This window comes from Chelonia mydas, chromosome 3, assembly GCF_015237465.2.
Source record: "Chelonia mydas isolate rCheMyd1 chromosome 3, rCheMyd1.pri.v2, whole genome shotgun sequence".
Lineage (NCBI taxonomy): Eukaryota > Metazoa > Chordata > Testudines > Cheloniidae > Chelonia > Chelonia mydas.
Genome location: NC_057851.1, coordinates 98,158,235 through 98,179,505, shown reverse-complemented (window position 1 = coordinate 98,179,505; position 21,271 = coordinate 98,158,235). Strand labels below are relative to the sequence as shown.

At 43.3% G+C, this 21,271-nt stretch overlaps 1 protein-coding gene across 6 annotated transcripts in view; it reads left to right on the top strand.

Annotated features, from left to right (window-relative positions):
* SLC18B1 (solute carrier family 18 member B1) overlaps window positions 1–21,271 on the top strand; it is a 109,881-nt gene that overhangs the window by 81,409 nt on the left and 7,201 nt on the right. For 4 of the 6 annotated variants that reach the window (XR_006289597.1, XM_043542929.1, XM_043542934.1 and 1 more), the window contains exons 4-9: window positions 698–771; window positions 11,741–11,888; window positions 14,012–14,168; window positions 15,870–16,006; window positions 17,536–17,637; window positions 19,861–19,952. The exons of the other annotated variants lie outside the window; for them this stretch is intronic. Coding sequence is in view for 3 of the 4 variants with exons in the window: in XM_043542929.1 (XP_043398864.1) it covers window positions 698–771; window positions 11,741–11,888; window positions 14,012–14,168; window positions 15,870–16,006; window positions 17,536–17,637; window positions 19,861–19,952 (710 nt within the window). In the remaining variant the exon portion in view is untranslated. The remainder of the gene's footprint in view (window positions 1–697; window positions 772–11,740; window positions 11,889–14,011; window positions 14,169–15,869; window positions 16,007–17,535; window positions 17,638–19,860; window positions 19,953–21,271) is intronic. 6 annotated transcript variants of the gene reach the window in all.

Sequence of the window (21,271 nt, the reverse complement as noted above, 5' to 3'; positions counted from 1 at the left end):
TATTCTCTCTCTCCTGCTACCTCCCCCACCCACCCACACAGCTGAAGATATTCCTCTTGCTGAGCCAGGAGGCTGCCTCAGAGCTAGCTGTGGCTGGAGCTGTAGTTTTTGTGTATCTTGTCACTAGTTGGGAGTACATATGACTGCTTACCTTTCTGCTGTGAAGTTGGGGGGAGGTGTGGAGCAGTTGAGGCCTCCACTGGAGGTGCTGCTGTGTGAAACACACAATTCATTACCAATGCAATAGACAAGTGGGTAGCCCGTAGCAATGACTGGACATCTCAGGGTTTCACTGAAAGCTGGACAAACCACTGGTTTCAGTAAAACAGGCTGCTGTTTCTCTAGCCCTGAACAATCCAAAGAATCTGAAATGTCTGCTCATGCTAAGGCAGGGTTAGAATGCAATTAGAAGCCCCACAGGGTTATATTGTTGAAGGTCACCTGGCCATAGGCTGTGCCCCCAGCCATCCATTTCCTAGCTGGTACAGTCTGTAGTGAAAGCAGGCCATGCTGTCTTGCCTCTGGCATTTCTGAGAATGGGGAGAAGTGAAGTGCGTTCCCTTTGTCCTGTCAGTGATTTTTCTAGAGCGTGCACACAGTGTTTTGATTTCATAACAAAACTCCCCAAATAAGTTTCCTTCATAAAAGTGGACTTGAAATAATTTAAAATGTAATATTTATTCTTCACCAATTGCAGCTTGTACAAATTGGAGCCAAATTCATGTTTGTGGCTGGGATGTTTGTCTCAGGATGTGTTACAATTCTGTTTGGGTGAGTGTGTTTTCTTGCATCTTATTTGTAGTGTGAAATTTACATTGTGTTGTTAATTCTATGAAAAACAGATGGTCTTGCTATTAAAATTCAGGGCTAGGAGTCAAAAGACCTCAGCTCTGTTTCTGACCTTGGGCTGGTAACTTAACCTCTTTGCCTTAGTTTTCCTTCTCTGTAAAGTGGGAATAATACTTACCTAATTCATGGGGTTATAAGGCTGCTTCAGTACTCTGAGATCCTTGGCTGGAAGATGCCATCAATGTAATTTGCTATTATAGTTATTGGAAAAACCTCAAGTAAGTATGGTAATAAGTGCATACAAAATCTAGCTCAGAAAATGGGATTTTAAATTGTTTTAAATCCACTTGGAAATCAGAAGCTTTGCCTGGCAATTGTAGGGGCTAAGGCACTAACTTGTGCAAAATGTTACTTTTAAAAAATAAAGCCATCTAGTTCTCATTGGGCAGCTGTAAAATCAAGTCTGCTTCGTAGGGATGCTTCTTGGCAAGACTATGAGGAGCAACAGAGGAAGGCACTGGAGTTCTTTACAGGGAGAAGGACCCTGTGCTGGCCACCTGCCTCCAAAGGATGGGGGAAGCTGGAGGAGGGCTAGAGACATTTCCCTCCCCTTCCCAGCAATAGGTGGTAGAAGATAAAACGCTCCTTTTCTCCTTCAGGTGGCAGGGGTATGTCTGTACTGCATTGTCAGCTTGGGACTGTGAGACCCAAGTCTCCAGACTAGGTATTTCTGAGCCTGTCTTTTTGCATGCACACTGCATAGTGAACATGGGCTTACAATTTCTGGAGCTGGGTCTCACAATCATGCTGACGCATCTGTACTGCACTACACAGACCCAAGTCAAACCTTCTGATTCTGGGGGCGTATCCCAGGCCTCTTAGCGAAATATCCAGCTGAAGGGATTTCCCTACACCCCCATGTATTTCCCCATCACCCCTACCCCCAGTGGTCAACTTGTTACATGCAGTGTTGCCAATTTAATCGGTTGGAAATTTGAATTTAAATTGAAATATTAATACACCCTTTAAAAGCATATGCAGCATATGATAAAATACTTGTACCTGAAAAAAGCATAATAGTTTGAAAAGTATGAAAAAAGACTAGCTTCCTCAAATAGCTGTATTTTTTTATGATCATGTCAGCACATTTGTTTTGGTGGTGATGGCTAACCTAATAATTTCAAATTATGACTTGCAAGCAAGGTCTCAATGAGCCCTCCCTGACAGCTAGTGATGAGCCTGGGGTAGGAGGAGAAGGATTCAGGACCAGACTGTATTTACATGAACACACCTACTCTACCTAAAAAGAAAAGGAGTACTTGTGGCACCTTAGAGACTAACAAATTTATTTGAGCATAAGCCTTTGTGAGCTACAGCTCACTTCATTGGATGCATGCAGTGGAAAATACAGTAGGGAGATTTTATATACACAGAGAACATGAAACAATGGGTGTTACTATACACACTGTAACAAGAGTGATCAGGTAAGGTGAGCTATTACCTCTTCTGCTGGTAATAGAGGTTAGCGTCTGGCAGGGGGTTGGGGTTCAGGGTGCAAGCTCCAACCCGGGGCCGCTTACCTCGCAGCTAACGAGGTACGGGGAACTGCGGCCAATGGGAGCTTTGGGGGAGGTACCCACAGGCGAGGACAGCATGCGGAGCCCTCTGTCCCCTCTCCCCCAGGGGCTGCAGGGATGTGATGCAGGGCCCGTGGCAATCCCTCGGGCCGTAGTTTGCCCACCCATGGATTAGATGCATGCGGTGCAACAGTGAAAGACTCAGGAGTTGAAAGAGTGAAGAACTCTCTCACAACATTCAAAAAAATGTGTACATGGCTGATGAATGCACTGATGCAAATGGGCATCGAGTATTAAGTCATTGTGTACGCTGATGTCAGTGGTAGGTCAATAGATGCATTTCTAGATGTTCAGGTTATAGAAGACACATTGGCTGCATCTGTGACAATCCGCATCTTAGAATTAAATTCTTGTAAACTGAACCCCAAACAAATGGTTGCTTATGCATTTGATGGAGCTGGAAACTTCTATGGAGACATAGTGGAGTACAAACTTTGCTTAGAGAAAAGTATAACCCTAATCTCGCCTATACACACTACAGAGGCCATCCACTCCAACTAGCACTAGTACCAGCTGTAGAATCTTCAAGACATTTAAAAAGCCATAAATGTAATGTCTTCATTATACTTTTGCTTAAAAAAAAAAAAAAGTCCAGAAAGACTGACCGTCTTGGAAAAAATAGATACACTGGGACTGGAGTTCAAATTAGTCCAATCTGGTAATACCCGCTGGCTTTCTCATGAATGACCCCTGGCTGTTGTCTTAAAATTACTGCAACAGTTATTACTGTCTTTGGAAAGTATCTAGCAAGGTAGGACAGATCTAAGTGGCGAAGCTGGTGGACTACTTTTGCTACTATGTTCAGAGAAGACTATCACCATTCTTTCTTTTGTAAGTCTACTGTTGAAATCACTTAAAATTGACTGGGAATCTGCTACAAAAATAGTAGACCTCTGTCCAGCAATAGAAGCTACATTTGGATCAGTCAGAGTGATACATTGAAAACATACTGAAAGAAGCAAAGACTTCAGTCCAGAAGTTGACTAATGAAGGCACTTGTATTGAATCCTTAAGTGAAGAGGACAAGATATGTTTAAGCCAGCTGAAAAATATACAGACTTGATTCTTACAAATCTACAAGAGCTATTTCTGGTTTCTCTTCAACCTCTAAGTAGCTTTTTACAGATGACTGCCTTATAAAACACTGATAGTTGAGTGGAGTGGGGCACTACCAGCAATGGGGCTGCCTTCTGACCTGATCACATTAAAGAATTTTAACCTAGAGTGGAATATCATAGGATGAATGAATGAAGATTTGACTTCAGCTTCTTTATCATCACTCGTGGCTCGACCCAATCTTTGTGCTATGTTTCCTGGGATGAAAGAAGTAGGAATTTGTCTCTTGCTACTCCCAGTTACAACAGCTACAGCTGAATGTTCTTTTTCTTCATTGAATAGAAATTTTGTGTTCCGAAAGAAGTCACCTTCTACCTGATCATGTGAATGAACTAATGAGCATATCAATGGAAGGACTGGACCTGTGAGAGTCCACCAAAGATGAACTTCTCAAATGCAATGCATTCATTAACAAAGTTGTGCAAACTTACAACAAGAAATCAAGAAGGATGTAGATGTAGTGCTTCATATAAGGCTTGAGTAGCCAACTTTAATTTGTGTGATTTTTTTTTTTTAAACTTGAGTTAAATCTAATAAAATGGTCGTGAAATATTTTGCAATTTTTACTATGATGCCATACAGCCCACCTTTGCCCTCATGGTCTCACCCATCGTCAACCCTCACCCACCCTGTAAATTCAAACACTCCAACACCCCCATTCCTGGGGAAAACACTGGCTGTAGCCACTCTAAGCCTTAGTTCATGGAATATGAAAACTTGACTGTTCATTCCATGGCACTTGACCAGAAGTTGTCTCAGCCTGCCAACACACGCAGTGGAGCCATCTTTGCGTCTACACACTCCCAGCAACTGGAGCCACCAAGAAGGATGAAACGCCTTTGGAAGAACTTGTCAAGCTTGCACTTTCACGTCATGAACAGAGCATCTATGAGACACTGGTGGACATCTTGGCAGCCATTTTTGTCCTATCAGAGGGACTTCTCAGAAGGGAAAACAGATGTAGCAGACTCCAACTAGTGGCTGTTGCTCGTGACTCTTGCTGTAGCCACAGATTTCCCATATGTAGATTGACGTTTCTGGAGCAGGGCCATGAGCATAGACTGGTGGGATCACATCATCATGCAGACCTGGGATGCCCAGAAGTGGCTCCAGAACTTTCACATGAAGCAGTTGATGTTTGTGCAGCTTTGTGAACCGCTTTCCCTGACCCTGCAGTGTCAGGATGCACACATGAGGGAGGCCGTGCTGGTCCAGAAGCAGGTTCCTATAGTCATCTGGTAGCTGGCTATCCCTGACTGCTGTAGGTCTATAGCTGTCCAGTTTTGTGTTGGCAAATCAGCTGTGTTGGCAGCAGTTTGTGAGGCAGTCAGAACTGTGATTTACTCAAAGGTTAGTGGGCATAAACAAAGTCCCTGAAATAATTGCTGGTGTTGAGAAAACGGGCTTTCCAAAGTGTGATGTGGTCATAGATGGGACTTGTGCCTTTAGTTTGCCCTCCTCGAGGAGCATTTGAATGCACAAACCACAAAGAATTCTGCTCCATCATTGTGCAGTACCTGGTTGAACACAAAGGCCAACTGATGGACTCTAATATGGGCTGTACTGGTAAAGTGTGTAATTCCAGGATTTTCCATAGATTGGGACTTTTCCTTCACGGACAATCTGGGACACTCTTCCCACCAAGTGACGTTGTTATAAATGGGTAACTGTCCCCACTGGGGGACCCTGTGTTGTACCCCCTTTTTGCTATGACATTTAAAACCGTACCCTGAGGTCAGAGGGTCTGGTAAAAGATGGCTAATTACATTCTCAGTAGCTGTAGAATGTGTAGTTGAATGTATCTGGCGGATTGTAATCCTGTTGGCGCTCTTTGCAGAACCATTTGAATGCCAAAGTTATCAAGGCCGTCTGCATTATTGTGACCTGCTGCATTCTGCATAACGTCTGTGAGGACTGAGTTGAGCCATTCCAACAGGAATGGACTCCGGATCCTGCTGGATTGCTTGACTGGTACACACAGCCAAAAAGTGCACCTGTCCTAACTGGAGCAGGATCCCTACATGCAATGGAAATCAGGGATGTTTTTTGTGCCCACATTGTGGGCTTGCACAACCCCAAGGATGAGAGTGAATGTAAGTGCATCATAATATAAACAGTGAGCGAAATACTATCTGTTAGGAGATGGGCTCCCTTCACACATCTCACCAGGGATGGTGGTGTGATGGGTTATATCACAGAAACCCCCTTGGGGCTGCCAACTGATGTGCCAAGACTACTTCTGCCCCTGCTTTCCCTGCCAGCGTGGGACTCCAGCACCCTGTCTTGCTAAGCCAGACACGCCAGTCTGCTCCGACACAGACCCAGGATCTGAACCACGTGCCCCAAAGCTACAGCCTTAATTGCAAGCTACTTAAGAAGTGTTCCTGTCTTTAACACTCAGATGCCCAATTACCAATGGGGTCTAAACCCCCAATAAATCCATTTTACCCTATATAAAGCTTATACAGGGTAAACTCATAAATTGTTCGTCCTCTATAACACTGATAGAGAGAGATGCACAGCTGCTTGTGTCCGTTCCACCCACCCTCTGGTATTAGTACATACTCGGGGTTAATTAATAAGTAAAAAGTAATTTTATTAAATACAGAAAGTAGGATTTAAGTGGTTACAAGTAGTAACAGACAGAACAAAGTGAATTACCAAGCAAAATAAAATAGAACATGCAAGTCTATGTCTAATACAATAAGAACTCTGAATACAGATAAAGACCTCACCCTTAGAGGAATTCTAGTAAGCTTTCTTTTACAGACTAGACTTCTTCTAGTCTGGGTCCAGCAACCACTCACACCTCCTGTAGTTACTGTCCTTTGTTCCAGTTTCTTTCAGTTAGCCTCTCCACCCTCAAGGATATCTCCTTAGCCAGCTGAAGACAAAACGGAGGGGTCTCCCACAGGCTTAAATAGACTTTCTCTTGTGGGTGGAGATTCCCTCCTCTCTCCTATGCAAAGTCCAGCTCCAAGATGGAGTCTCATGGGCAAGTCACCTGTCCATGCATGACTCAGAACTTAAAGGTGGCAGCCATGGTTCGCATGCCTGCTTGAACGTCCTCAGGTAGATTTCTCATGTGGATTGGAGCCTTACAAGATTCATTGTCCTTTAAGTTTTTCTGGAGTGGGCACCTAATTTGCACATTCCTTTCTCAAGAAGCTGACCAAATGCTCTACTAAGGCTGCTTAGAAATCAAGCAAGTATTCACAACTTCAAATACAAAAATGATACATGCATACAAATAGGATTAATAGATTCAGTAGATCATAACCTTGACATAGATATGTTACAGGGCATATGTAGCATAAAACATATTCCAGTTAAGTCAGTCAGTCATATATATAAGAAGCATATTTCCATGGGGTACCATCATAGGTGGTTCTAATGAATTTGAACTTATGGATGCAGTGGAGTATATTGCTGTGCATTATTTATCTTTATTGTATAAAATAGGCATGTGATTTAACCCACTGTTTGTGGATTGCTATGTAGGTCAGCTTTAGTAAAGATAATAAACCGTTCCAATGACTCCACATTTATGTGGAAATAAAATCACTTTATTTCTAGACATGCATCTAGTAACTGACTACATATAAAACACTCCAAGCTCTGTTTCACTAATTCTTAGTGTCCTGTGTCCCTCTGCTCTTTAGCCCTTCTACTGTGTGCTGCGTGCACTGGCCTGTGCTGCACCAGAGTGGAGGAGTGAACAGGGTACACTTGTCCTCTCCACGTAATGTTTATTCCTTGTGGCATGGACACCCAATCACAGAATTGTTGCAATTCTCTGATATGGTGGCACTGTACCATGGTGGGGACTCATGGAGTGGGGTAGAACAGGAGGGGCTGGAGTCATGGAGTTTGCTGTCATGAACACAAGCAGTCTCTCAACCAGTTATTTCTGCTGTACTCCTATTTTCCTCTCTCAAGCGCTGTTCGTGTTCCAGAAATTGCACTGCCAATCTCTCCTCACGCGGTGCAGCCTCTTTTTGCCTGACACCTGGCCATTGGTATTGAAGTTGCTGGCTGGCCTTATTCAGGATCTCCATCCATTCTTTATGTACCTGTTTTATTGACAGATAGGAGTGTGCCCCCTCCACAAGGCTCATGGTTGGCTATGGTAGCCCTGCAGGGGTGGAAGGGCATGCCAAGCCTAATGAAAGAACACATTATTGTCTGAGTATTTATTTTAAAAAAAAAAAGTAAGTTTGACTTCATCTGTAGCATCTGGAATCTCAAGATCAAAAACTGATACTCTGGTTTATTATATTTAGTTAACGTTAAGTTCTCAGACACTACTGAGAGTTGAGCAGAGCAGAAAGCAGTCACACGTTATGGTGAAGTCCAATTTACAAGATCAATTTAAATTATAAAATTACAGACCATTTTCCCCTTATGGGTGTCGGGGAGGAGACCACTTACCATGGATTACTCTGCTTGTTTTTGCAATTCTCTTAGGCTGTCCACTTTTAGGAGGACATAACACTTCTGCCAATTCCTGAATGTCAAAGGGATCTTGTATTCCAAGCTACTGGAGGCAAGCCAGCTGTGTGTGCTAAAGAGCTTTTAGGCTTATGGTCACTGACCAGCAATCTACAAGAGGAGGGGGCTAGTGACCTCCAGAGGAGCCCTAATTTAATAACCTTTCCCCTGAAATGTGACCACCCAATTGGAGTTCCTGCTTCAGGAAAGTTTGCAAATGGGATTGAGTGAAAATTCATGAGCAAATAAACAGGATGCTGTTATCCTGCAGATGTATTACAGCCCACCCAGAAAGCACCCTGCATTCAGGCAGTGACCCTGGTGCAAGCTTGGATTTACAATACAACCCCTATGGACTACATACTGGATGACTTGGACTCCTAATACAGCATCCATGGAGTGTATAGACACCCCAGGACAGGACAGACTTATAATAGGATATACATCACCTAAATAACATCCCCTTTCCCCTGGGATCGTACTTGTGTAACAAGGGACTTCAAAGCGTCCCCCCCTCCTCCGACTCATAATATGGCACCCATGGACTACATACAACTCCCCCAGTGTATTTCAGAGTATTAATAAGGCTCTGGGAGGGAGTTTGGGGGGGGGAGGGAGAGGGGTGCAGGCTCTGGGAGGGAGTTTGGGGGCTGCGGGGTGTATGTGGGGAGGCGGTGCAGGCTCTAGGAGAGGGTCAGGGGGTGTGGTGCTTAGGTGGGGCTCCAAGGCAGGGCAGGCTGCCGCCCCCCAGGTACTGCCCCCGCAGCTTCCCATTGGCCGCGGGGGCAGCACGAGGAGGCACAGCCCCGCCCCGCCCTGGGGCAGCAGGGAGGAGCTGGCAGCCACGTGGAGCGAGCAGGCAGGAAGCCGCTCAGCTCCGCTGTACTGCCGGTGGTGGGTGGGGCCCCAGGGCATTTTAAATCGCCCAGGGGACATGCGGGAGGGGGGAGCGCCTGGGGGTGGCATGTGGGACCAAGGGAGAGACCTGGCCCCAAAATTGCTGGAGCCCCGTGGGCCACATTGGGGAGGTTCTTGGGCCGCAGATGGCCCGCGGGCCGGGAGTTTGAGACCCCTGGTTCTGGCAGGCCTTCCATCATTAGTTGATACAGTATATGCTGCTACCCCTGGCTTGTAATAATAATTTTTACTAAGGCATAAGCTGAAAATCTATCCTATCCGTATATTAATAACAAACATGGGGTCAGAAACTTACCAGGCTCTGGCACTATTGCCTTCTCTGCTTTTGCTGCTGTGGGCTGTTCCTCTGGGCTGTCCTCAAACAGCATCTCTGAATGTGCTGTGTCTGCTCTGGTAGCAAAGCCTCTTCAGAGACCATTGTAAGTACCAGAGAGTCACTGCCTGAGCTTAATCCAGTGGCTGCTGGCTCTCCTTTGATGCTGCCTGAGACTTGGGGGTTATACGGATTGTCATGTACCACCATGGGCTCAGTGGTCAGCACAGCTCCCTTTATCCTGCCAAATGCCTCATAGAAGAGGCAGGGAGTTCCCAGAGGTGTGACTGTCGTCTCTGACTTTGCTGTAGTTGGTCTTGAGCTGATTGATTCTCTCTCTGCATTGACCAACAGTCTGGGGGCTCCCCAACACCACACACTTCCTCAACATTTCCTGGTACACATGATCATTTCTGGTACTCTTGATGAAGTCAGACATCTTGTTCATCTCACAGCAGAAATTAACCAGAATCTGACTGTGTTCCCGAGGCCACCTAGCAGTACACCTGGTATGGGGTTTGTTGTGATAATTGGGCCTACAAATTTACCCTAATTGTGAGTTTGAACTGTAAAAAGTGAGTGTAAATTCATATGATGTCACAGTAACCTATTCTAACAAATGTTGTAACGAGTGCAAGAGAACCAGACAAAGGAGTTCAAGTAGCCTAAACCACAAACGCCCCATTGATGTAATTCAAAGACTGTTGAAACTATGCTTGGCTTATGAACGGGAGATGTGAAGTTAATATACCAAAATTCAGGTATTAGGACTAATTGGTGAACAAAATAATAAGGGTAGAGTCTATTCTGCCCATCACTCCCTTTTTGGGGTCCTTAATTTTGTGTGTGTGTGTGGGGAAAGTCTGAAACTACTGCAGTGAGCTTCACCATCATAGCTGTCCCTCCTCCCCCATCATTTTCTGGAGCGCTTGGCCTTCCTCATCCTGATCCTGAGAGGTGTCCTGAGAGAGAGGGACCCAGTTGACATCACCACCCCTGCCAGCTCCAGCTGAATCCCAAACACCACCTGGGATGACCTTTATACCATCTTTGATACCATCAAAGAGACTGTCAAACAAGGGGCCTTTTTCTTCTAAAATTGGACTTCAGCAACAACATTGAGCTGAGACGGGCTGGAGATTTCCTCACTGCTGCACTTGAAGTCCAATTTTAGAAGAAAAAGGCCCCTTGTTTGATAGTCTCTTCGATGGTATCAAAGACCGTAATGACTGTCCTTTTGGGGAAAAGAGAAGAAGTTAGGTGAGAAGGTTTGGAGATTTCCTAACTTTTTCTCTTTTCCCCCCCAAAAGGACGGTTATTACTGTCTTTAATACCGTCAAAGAGACTCAAACAACATGGGGTTTATTTTTCTTCTGAAAACTCTCTACAGGGAAAGAGGGCAAGGGATGTTTAAATGAAAGCCTTATTTAATATTTTACATTTCAGATGCTTTAACTGTTTTTGCTTTTTTGTATCTTTAACAAAAGGTTAAAAGGATATTTAATGATGTGTTTGCTATGGTGCTAAGGAGGGTGAAGTCTCTGTATCCCAAGTCCCACACCTTGTTTTATGCTATTTAATGTTAAATAGTGCCTGGGTTATGCTAAAACCTGTGGCTGATTTATTCCATGTATATTAATACAACCAACTGCTTCTTGGTGCTGGGCATAGTGAACACAGGAGATGGTTGAACCCAGTTCAATGGTCATCATGGAAAGGAAGGATTGCTTCCAAGGCCTGGGAACTGAGTGGTAGTTTTGGACACGAAGGTCTGAGAAACACAGGCCCAGAGGATTGTGGTATAGTGGTGACAGAGTCCTTGGCCACAAGTCTAGGGACCCAGGATTGAGCTGCATCCATGCTGCAAAAAGACAGGGCTTGGACCTCAATCACAGCAGGGCTTGGGCTAACTCTCACCCCACACCCCACCCCACCACACACAGCCCCACTTGGTGGGTCCTAAGACCCAGGTCCTGAGAGCTTACTGACTCAAGGCAGAATATTTTTGTGTGGATGGTAGAAAAGAATGGGGTAAGGACTCAAGCCTGGGTCTGAGGCTGGGTTTATAATGCAGTGTTAGGCATAACCAGAGATATTGGAGCTTCAAATATATACTGGTCATAAGCAGATACAAAAAAGCTGGAGTCCCTAAGCAAGGTCCAGAGGCAGCACCTTCCACAGCAACTGGGAGTGAAAGTGATGAGCTTCTTACCAGGACTTTGGATCTGGTCTCTGATGTGAAGAGAGCCTACATTGGCTGCTTGATGTCTAAACTTTTCAGGTTCTTTCTTTATATGATGATATACATATGCGATAGGTAGGTAAAAGAGATTCCCATTTGACAGAGGGCAAGTGACTTGCCCTGTGCTTTGACCACTGGACCATGCTGTCTCTAGAAGAAGTTTACCTTACAGTTGTATTTTAAGGATTTTGGTTTTTATTTTGCTAAATTTCATTTGTTTCCTTGTTCTTTCAGTCTGTTGGACAGAGCACCTGATGGGCCAGTATTCATTGGTTTGTGTTTTCTGGTTAGAGCGATGGATGCCATAGGCTTTGCTGCAGCAGCGACAGCTTCATTTTCTGTTCTCGCAAAGGCTTTTCCCAATAACATAGCTACAGTAATGGTATGTACAGAACTACACATTATGGAAGAACGTCCAGAATAAAAGTGTTTTAATGACTCTCCTACATCTTTATGCATTTTGCACTGTAACCATACAGCTGGTGTCAAGGGTCTACCATACGCTCCTCCAGCTTAAAAAAAACCCAAACAACCCCCCAAACAAAAATCTCTAATTTAAATTAAAATGCTATATGCCTGAAGGAATAAACATGCTTCAGGTGCAACATAAGTGATGCAGGTCCTGGAACAATGGAAGGAATGAGGATGTAAAACTGAGCTCATTCAGTAACTTGTGCAGGAGTGTTAGAAAATAAAAGTCGTCATGACTTTCTGAGGATTAGTTGAGGAGGGATTTTTAATATATTCTTCTTGTGATCCATTTGCCAGTGTTGTTTGAAACATGGGTAGGATACTTACAGACAACGTACAACTCGAAAGCTTTTTAGATTAAGTGGTGCATTTTTAGTCTTCATGAAAACTGAATTCCGTATGGTCTATGACCTAACCCGACAAAGGGAAATGGCCTGGCTTATCATTTGACAAGATCAAATCTCCTATTTCCCTATCCAAGGCCCTAGGTCATGAAGGTACTTAAAGATGGACTTGTTGAACTGGGGCCTCTGGCACCTGTCAGTCTTGTTCCTCCATGAGAGATAACAGAGAATGGCATATGTGATGTCTGTGAAAAATAACTAGAATCATCGTTTCCTGTGTTAGCAGCTAGACTCACAGAAGTAGACTGCCACACAGACACTACAGCATTGTGACATTAAAAAAAGTGAGCCCCCTTATTTAAACAAATTCAACTACCTGAAAGGGGGTTCCAAAGAGGATGGATCTAGACTGTTCTCAGTGGTAGCTGATGACAGAACAAGGAGCAATGGTCTCAAGTTGCAGTGCGGGAGGTTTAGGTTGGATATTAGAAAAAACTTTTTCACTAGGACGGTGGTGAAACACTGGAATGCGTTACCTTGGGAGGTGGTGGAATCTCCTTCCTTAGATGTTTTTAAGGTCAGGCTTGACAAAGCCGTGGCTGGGATGATTTAGTTGGGGATCGGTCCTACTTTGAGCAGGGGGTTGGACTAGATGACCTCCTGAGGTCCCTTCCAACCCTGATATTCTATGATTCTGTGAAATTAACTCAAAAGAGAACAAGGGGAGACTTAAGTCTGGTATACATTTAAATTTTATCAGGATTTTAATTATGGGCAGCTTCCTGCCTGCTCGATCCACGTGGCTTTTTTACATCAAAAATAGGTATACTGGTGTAAAGGTGATTTCTACCAGTGTAGTTATTCTTCCTGCAAAGGAATAATGATACTGGTGAAAGCACTACCCATATAGTGCAAGCAGTACATCTTTCTAGTGTAGACATGCCCTTATGTGAGCTTTCTTGTCACTGTTCTGTCACTTCCCAGTGGATATTATGGCTAAATACTCTTTTTCAGGAAAATTTATTGGTCTAAATATAAGCTGATCAAATAATGTAATGTATGTTGGCAATGGGGACTAATGGTACTACAACAGGAGGAGATGAAGTCCATGTAGGCCCCCTTCATCCTGTTCTTTGAGGTCACATCCGATAAAAGAATCCAAACTTAATGGGTCAAACATATCTCTGTTGTAACTTGATGGACTTCATTAGATAGTTGCAGAGGCTAAACTTGACCAATTGTATGTAGGTAGAAAAGTTATTTAACTTAAGGCATCTTTCACCCAAGCCCCAAAGAGGTGACTTAATGATGATTCATTGCAATATGCTTACTAAGTTCTCCCCTTCAAGTTCTAATGTAATTTTATATTTGGGAAGTGTAGTCACTTCATTGCTGGCCTCTTTGCAAATGTACTGGATATATGGAACATCACAGGAACTGGGGACATTAGGCATCATGTGAGTGGCTAAGACTGAAAAAGTAAGAAGAACACTTGGTCTTCCTCTTAAAAGCTCACTTAGCTTTTATCCAGACAATTTTTCAGACTCCCTTTGCTGTACTTGCATGTAAAGATTTTTGTTTATGGCTATGATTTGTTCTAGCTCTTGATCAATGACAGAGCCTAGCTTCTATCTACTAACCTTTGTTCTCTCTCTCTCCTTCTCCCCCTTCTTCCCCACCCCCTCCTTAGGGCAGTCTTGAAATTTTTACAGGGCTTGGACTCGTGCTGGGCCCACCTATAGGTGGTTTTTTGTATCAGTCCTTTGGCTATGAAATCCCTTTCATAGTGCTAGGATGCTTAGTGCTGATCCTGGTGCCTCTGAACATGTACCTCTTACCAAAATACGGTAGGCTCTTTTCCTTCCTCTTCCTTTGGTCAATATTTCAAATTTGAGATGAATGGATAGATACATACTCTACATACATGAGGAATTAAAGGGTTTTACTAGCTATCCTTATGAGATCCCTGGAGCTCGTTGAAGCACAAAACCTCTGTGGCAAAACTGCAACTGATTTTTGTGGTGCAGGATCAGGTCCTTGTTGAACATAACTAAAAATCATGGATGCACATGGCTTGGAATGAATCTCCTTTCTTGTGTCCGTCCCCGTAAATACTAGCTTTCTCTGTTGCATTGAACTGAAGTGAGATTTTTCTACATGAGGTCTCTCTTTGGGACTTTTAAACAATAAGTTGTCTTAGGGTACGTCTACACTGAAAAACAAACCCCACAGCGGCGAGTCTCAGAGACTGGATCAACTGACTTGGGCTCGTGCTACTGGGCTAAAAATAGCAGTGTAGATGTTCCCGCTTAGAGTGGAGCCTGGGCTCTGAAACCCATGGAGGGTCTCAGAGTCCCCACTCCTGCCTGAGTAGGAACGTCTACACTGCTATTTTTAGCCCAGTAGCACAAGTTCAAGTCGTTGACCAAGCCTCTGAGACTTGCCATTGTGGGTCTTTTTTGCAGCATAGATATACCCTTTGCCTCACCATGCTACTGAGCAAGTTGGAGGCTTACAGTACCGAGGACAAAGGGATTCCTATGTATTGCATTCCACGATGCAAGATACATTGCACATGTGGAAGAGAATCCAGCTGCATGCATGTTGTGATTGCGTTTCATTAGATCAAGTTTAGATGGCCTAGTTTTGGGGAGAAAAAGGTAGCTGGGAGGGATCAGTTGATGTAGCATAAACAGCCTATGTTAAGATCATTGTCATATTGCTGGAGGATGAAACAAATAGAAGAGTACAGTGTGATAACATTGGAGGATAAGAGGAACTGCATAGCTAAAGACTCTAATCTTTTTAGAAAGCCCCAAAGGGGGAGGATGGCAACTATGACAAATCACAGGAGAGGAAGCACCACCTATATATATGAGTCTGTATCCTGCTAACTATTGTTAGATGAAATACGCCGGTTAACCATTTGTCTGACTTCGGAAGATGCCTATAGCTTGGATATAAATACTCTGAATTATGCAGCTTTGGAATTTTGCAGTGTGGAAGTCCATTGTACAAAGAGCTATAGGCTCTGATCTTGTAAGACTATAATGCATGTGAGTAGCAGTCTTGTAGACTATAATGCATGAGAGCAGCACAATGAGACCATACACATATTGAAGTGTATGCAGGATCAGGCCCATGGAGCATAATTTAGAAATGTAAACCATCACAATGGCACCTGAAAAGTGGTTGTATTTCTTATATTTGTCTATTCTATCATCTTAGTCACTCAATAAGCAATTGTCCAATTACTTTGTTCTAAACTGAAAGTGTTAAGTAGGAAAATTTTAAGTTCCGATTGCTTTCTTCATTTGTCTAGTTTCCAAGCTGGAGGCTAAAAAAAAATTCTGGTCTTGTAACAATGTCCAAGGATGACCTGTAACATTCTAAATTTTGCTTCAATTTGTGTATGAGGTGACTACCTTCAAAGCAGTGGGAGAGGGAGAATACTGAATCTCGGAAGCAAGAAAGTGGGTTATAAGCATATGAAATTAAACGCAACCCATGTACCAAAGAACAGTTTCTTTTCTTTTTTTAAACAACAGATGCAATCGCTACCAAGGACTCGTTCTGGATGCTCATTACTCTGCCAAAAGTTGTACTTCTCTGTTTTACAATATTTTCACTAAGTGCATGTTTAGGCTTTCTGGATCCCACTATGTCACTGTTCGTTTCAGAGAAGGTGAGTCATCTTAATATGTAAGAGATGGGTTAATGACTTCAGCAATATGGAGTAGTTTAATCCAAATATTTTAAAATCAATGTTATAATAAATCTTATTCTATCAAATGTGCTTATTGTCCGTGTTATCTGAGCCTGATATTGTATTGCTGATTCTTAGCCATTTCCTGTCTTTGGCTAGGTATGTACAGATAATGCATGTGAATGTCAGGGAGTTCACTTGCATTTGATTGGGTAAGAAGAGTATTTTCAGACTTTGCAATAGCTGCCATTCTGGAATATTTGAACTGACTAAGCTCTTTAAATATAAATTTATGAATTGTTGATGGCATTGTAGCATTGGCCTATAAAACTAGGGAAAGTCAAATGGCAAGTGAACAAAACTCTACGACATTCTAACTTACATAAGAACGGCCATACTGGGTCAGACCAAAGGTCCATCTAGTCCAGTATCCTGTCTTCTGATAGTGGTCAATGCCAGCTGCCCCAGAGGGAATGAACAGAACAGGTAATCATCAAGTGATCCATACCCTGTCACCCATTCCCAGCTTCTGGCAAACAGAGGCTAGGGACCCCATCCCTGCCTATCCTGGCTAATAGATATTGATGGGCCTATCCTCCATGAGTTTATCTAGTTCTTTTTTGAACCCTGTTATAGTCTTGACCTTCACAACATCCTCTGGCAAAGAGTTCCACAGGTTGACAGTGCGTTGTGTGAAGAAATACTTCCTTTTGTTCGTTTTAAACCTGCTGCCCGTTAATTTCATTTGACGACCTCTAGTTCTTGTGTTATTTACTCCTTCTCATAATACTTCCTTATTTACTTTTTCCACACCAGTCATGATTTTATAGACCTCTATCATATCCCCTCCCCCTTAGTCGTCTCTTTTCCAAGATGAAAAATCCCAGTCTTATTACTTTCTCCTCATATGGAAGCCGTTCCGTACCCCTCATCATTTTTGTTGCCCTCAGAATGCTTCTCATTCTGTGGCTGCAGCTGCAGTGAGACGCCTTTCCTCTCTTTTCCCCATTCACTGTGCTGAATATCTTTTTGTCTGACTTTTTAGAAAAATCAAATCTTTGGCTTTTAAACGGCGGGGAAAAAAGTATTTTCAAGGCAAGTCATGCTGTAAAGTAAATGCACCAAATAGGAAGCTATAAATACTATAGTATTCTACTAACTGTTAACAAAACTAAAAATTGGAGGTGTAAATACAAGAATTACTTAATACCAATCTCTGAGATTTAGACTTCCAACAGCCTAGATTAAGTGTCAGCATTCTGGATTGGGGGCAAATCTGTTTCCTTTTGAGCTTAGACTTGAACTGTGTATATCAGTGGAGTGATGGAACCTGATGAACTGAAGATATTTGGGATAGGGGAGGGAATTGAAAATCTACAGCTGATATCCAAGTATTGAAAAATACAAAATAGGAAAAAGAATGATGACTTCAGCCACTTAACTTAAAATGTGATGATAATGGAATACTTTGCTAATTCCATGCTTTTTGTAAAAATTTTATTTTACAGTTCAAATTACCAGCTGGCTATGTGGGGTTAGTATTCCTAGGTTTGGCACTCTCCTACTCCCTGTCTTCACCATTGCTTGGGTTTCTAAGTGATAAAATGCCGGTAAGTACAATCTCTAATTGCTTGTATGGTGTCCTATATCCATGGCTAATTTAAATATGCAAAGTAAAAAAAAAAAAACAGAGATGTGTCTATTCTGAAGTCCTAGACCCAGACCCCCATTCTGCACAGGGCCTTTACACCTGCACTGAGTCCCATTTTCCTCAAGTCAATGGAACTTTAAAAGGGCTCACCTGCATGGATCCCTTTGCAGGCTTGGGTGCTACAATAAATCTATACACTTGTCCATCATGTTTACTGTATGTATGTTGTAGCTGGTATAGAGCAGGATTTTAGGGGGTGAATACCTCTGACTCACTATTTCAAGTAGAGCTGGTGGCAGGAGATTATGCGGCAGTGAATAAACTATCATGACATTGTCTTTTTCCTCTCAGAAAAATGTTTTGGCCCACTGTATCTTCACATTCTTAGTAACAGTCTCACTGTATGAATGTATTTCAAATGAGCTCAGGATATGTGCACGGTGTAGGACAGGAGTGGCCAACCTGTGGCTCTGGAGCCACAAGCAGCTCTTCAGAAGTTTAATATGCGGCTCCTTGTGTAGGCACCGACTCTGGGGTTGGAGCTACAGGCGCAAACTTTTCAATGTGCCGGGGGGTGCTCACTGCTCAAACCCTGGCTCTGCCCCCACTCCACCCCTTCCCACCCCCTCCTCTGCGCCTGCAGTGGCCGTGCTCCTCCTCCCCTCCTCCTCCTTCCCTCCTGCACTCCACGAAACAGCTGATCAGGAGGTGCGGGGAGGGAAGGGGGAGGTGCTGATAGGCAGGGCTGCTGGTGGGTGGGAGGCGCTGGGACCGGGGTGGGGGAGCTGATGGTGGGCTGCTGACATATTACTGTGGCTCTTTGGCAATGTACATTGGTAAATTTGGCTCCTTCTCAGGCTTAGGTTGGCCACCCCTGGTGTAGGAGATTTTGGTGACATGGCCTTTTACCTTTGGAGATCCTTATCCAGGCGTTACCTGATCACAAGTGAAAATGTGTCCACTGTTTTTTGATATAGTGCAGATCACTTTTTTACTACTTTTGGCTGTCACTAATTGGCTGAGGAAAATAGGAAAAGCAGAAGCATTGTATGCCCAAAATGAGGGTGCATTGTCAACTTTCACTTGACAGTAGTGAGAGCCATTAATCTCACATCAGCATCACATGTACACTTGTTTTGTTTCATTTATGCTGCAGAAAAGTAAGACTTGAATCATTCTGCTTGTGGAACCCAAGCTTTGGGCCCCTGGTAGCAGAGTCTGCTTGGAATGGGGGCCCAGTGGCTTGAGATGCCCTCACCTCCTGAAAGCCGCCTGATACTATCTGCATAGTATGGAGCAATTGCCAGGGAGTGGGCATGACCTAGGAAGTGTACTGATCACTGCTTCTCCCATGCATCTCCTTCTGGCAGAGGTCCCGTGGAGCCCCAGTTACAATGTAAAACAGAAAAGGAGGACTTGTGGCACCTTAGAGACTAACCAATTTATTTGAGCATGAGCTTTCGTGAGCTACAGCTCACTTCATCGGATGCATGCTGTGGAAATCGCACAAGACATTTTATATACAGACACCATGAAACAATGCCTCCTCCCACCCCACTCTTCTGCTGGTAATAGCTTATCTAAAGTGTTTCATGGTGTCTGTATATAAAATGTCTTGTGCGATTTCCACAGCATGCATCCGATGAAGTGAGCTGTAGCTCACGAAAGCTCATGCTCAAATAAATTGGTTAGTCTCTAAGGTGCCACAAGTCCTCCTTTTCTTTTTGCGAATACAGACTAACACGGCTGTTACTCTGAAATGTAAAACAGCTTTCCCCAGTGGCCACTTCTAACAGCTGATTTTAGGGGGTCTGAGGTAGTCAAGCTAAACTCTAAATTCCCCTCTGGTACCTGTCATAACTACAGCATGTTCTTACACTGGGAATAGGCAATACTGTGGCACCATAACTAATGTTGAGTTTAATGACCTGTCCTGTGATATGGGGGAGAGCATATTAATTTCCCCCAGACAATTATTCTAAATCCCTCTCTCCACTTCACCGTGTGAGGTATGAGCTGTTTCTGAAGGAAGAGAAATGCATCTGAATGAGTCTCAAGTATCTTCCTTTCTCTGGTGGGCCAGAAGCACCTTAACCAAATTATTTTTGCGTATGTGCTAGCTTAACAGATAAGAGTTTGGTTGAGTTTGGATTTCTTCAGACCTTTGATTTCTCTTTCACAGCACCTAAGGAAATGGTTGTTGGTCTTTGGGGGCTTACTGACAGCACTGTCCTTTTTCCTGTTAGGACCTGCTCCCATCTTGCACATTGAAAGGTACAGTTTACTGCCTTTTATCTCTATCTAATACTTGTTAACTGAGCCTCTTCAGAGTTGTATCTGCTCACTTTAGTCTGTGTGTAGGGTGGAGAATAATAAAATTTAGTTTTCTTATTACTGGTAAGTTCTCCAGGACCAACATAGCTGTGGGAGAGCAAAGTGATTTATTTTGTGGCTTATGCACCCTAAGAACTAACTATGGCTATGCCTTCACTGGGGGGAGAGAATCCCACTGAGAGAGCCATCTTGATGTAATATCCAAGGGGAGATAGGTAATGTGTTTTTTGACCTCAGTGTAGCTAGGTGGGGTATAGGCTATAGCCTGCATTTGGTATTTACCTCAACTAGGTACACTGAGGTAAAAAAACTACAGTGCCTGTCTCTCCCTGGATATTTATGACATTTGAAATGCCTCTCAATGGAAAATCATTGGCAAAAAAATGTGAAGACCGTCTGCATTCTTTTTGTAAAGCCACCTGTCCTAGCCCTCTTATCTTCAAATGACATACTCTGTTACATCTGTGAAACAACACTGATGGCCAGGGTTGCTAAGATGTAGAGCCTTTTTTCCCTAACTTTTGAAGAAGAACATAACCAATTTCAAACATTTGTGGGCGGAGGGGTGAATGGAGGAAAAACCTGAGGAAACTAGCTTGGGGCTTGTCGCCACTTACCGGGCGATTGATGCGTGGCAATCGATCCACTGGGTTTTCGATTTAGCGGGTCTAGTGAAGACCTGCTAAATTGACCACTGATCGCTCTCCCGTCGACTCCGGTACTCCATCAGAGTGAGAAGCATAAGGTAAGTCGACAGGAGAGTTTCTCCTGTCGACCGAGCATGGTGTAGACACCACAATAAGTAGGTTATTCATGTAGCTGGAGTTGTGTAACTTAGGTTGACTTATCTCCATAGTGTAGACCTGCCTTATAAGGTTTTTTCCCCTCCTCTATAATTACACTGGTGTAACTTGAATTTAACAATCCCAGAATGAATTTGCAGAGTCAGCAGTTGGTAAAACCATTCTGTGTTTATAAACTGAACTTCTTGCATAAGGAAATCATTGATGCAATGAACATGGAATCACAGAATTCTTTATTTTTCACAAAGTCCATTTTTCAGACTGGAGCTGCACTCTTAAGAAATCTCTTCTGTCAAAATATGTAGAACGATTTACTAGGTAATTTTAAAATGAATATTACAGCTAATGATGCTTTGAAGGGAAAACTAGTCTCTTTGAATCATGGAGAGCTGGTGTAACAGTCCTAAATAATGAAAATAAGGCTTTATTTGAAAGGAATGGTATAAAATTTTTTAA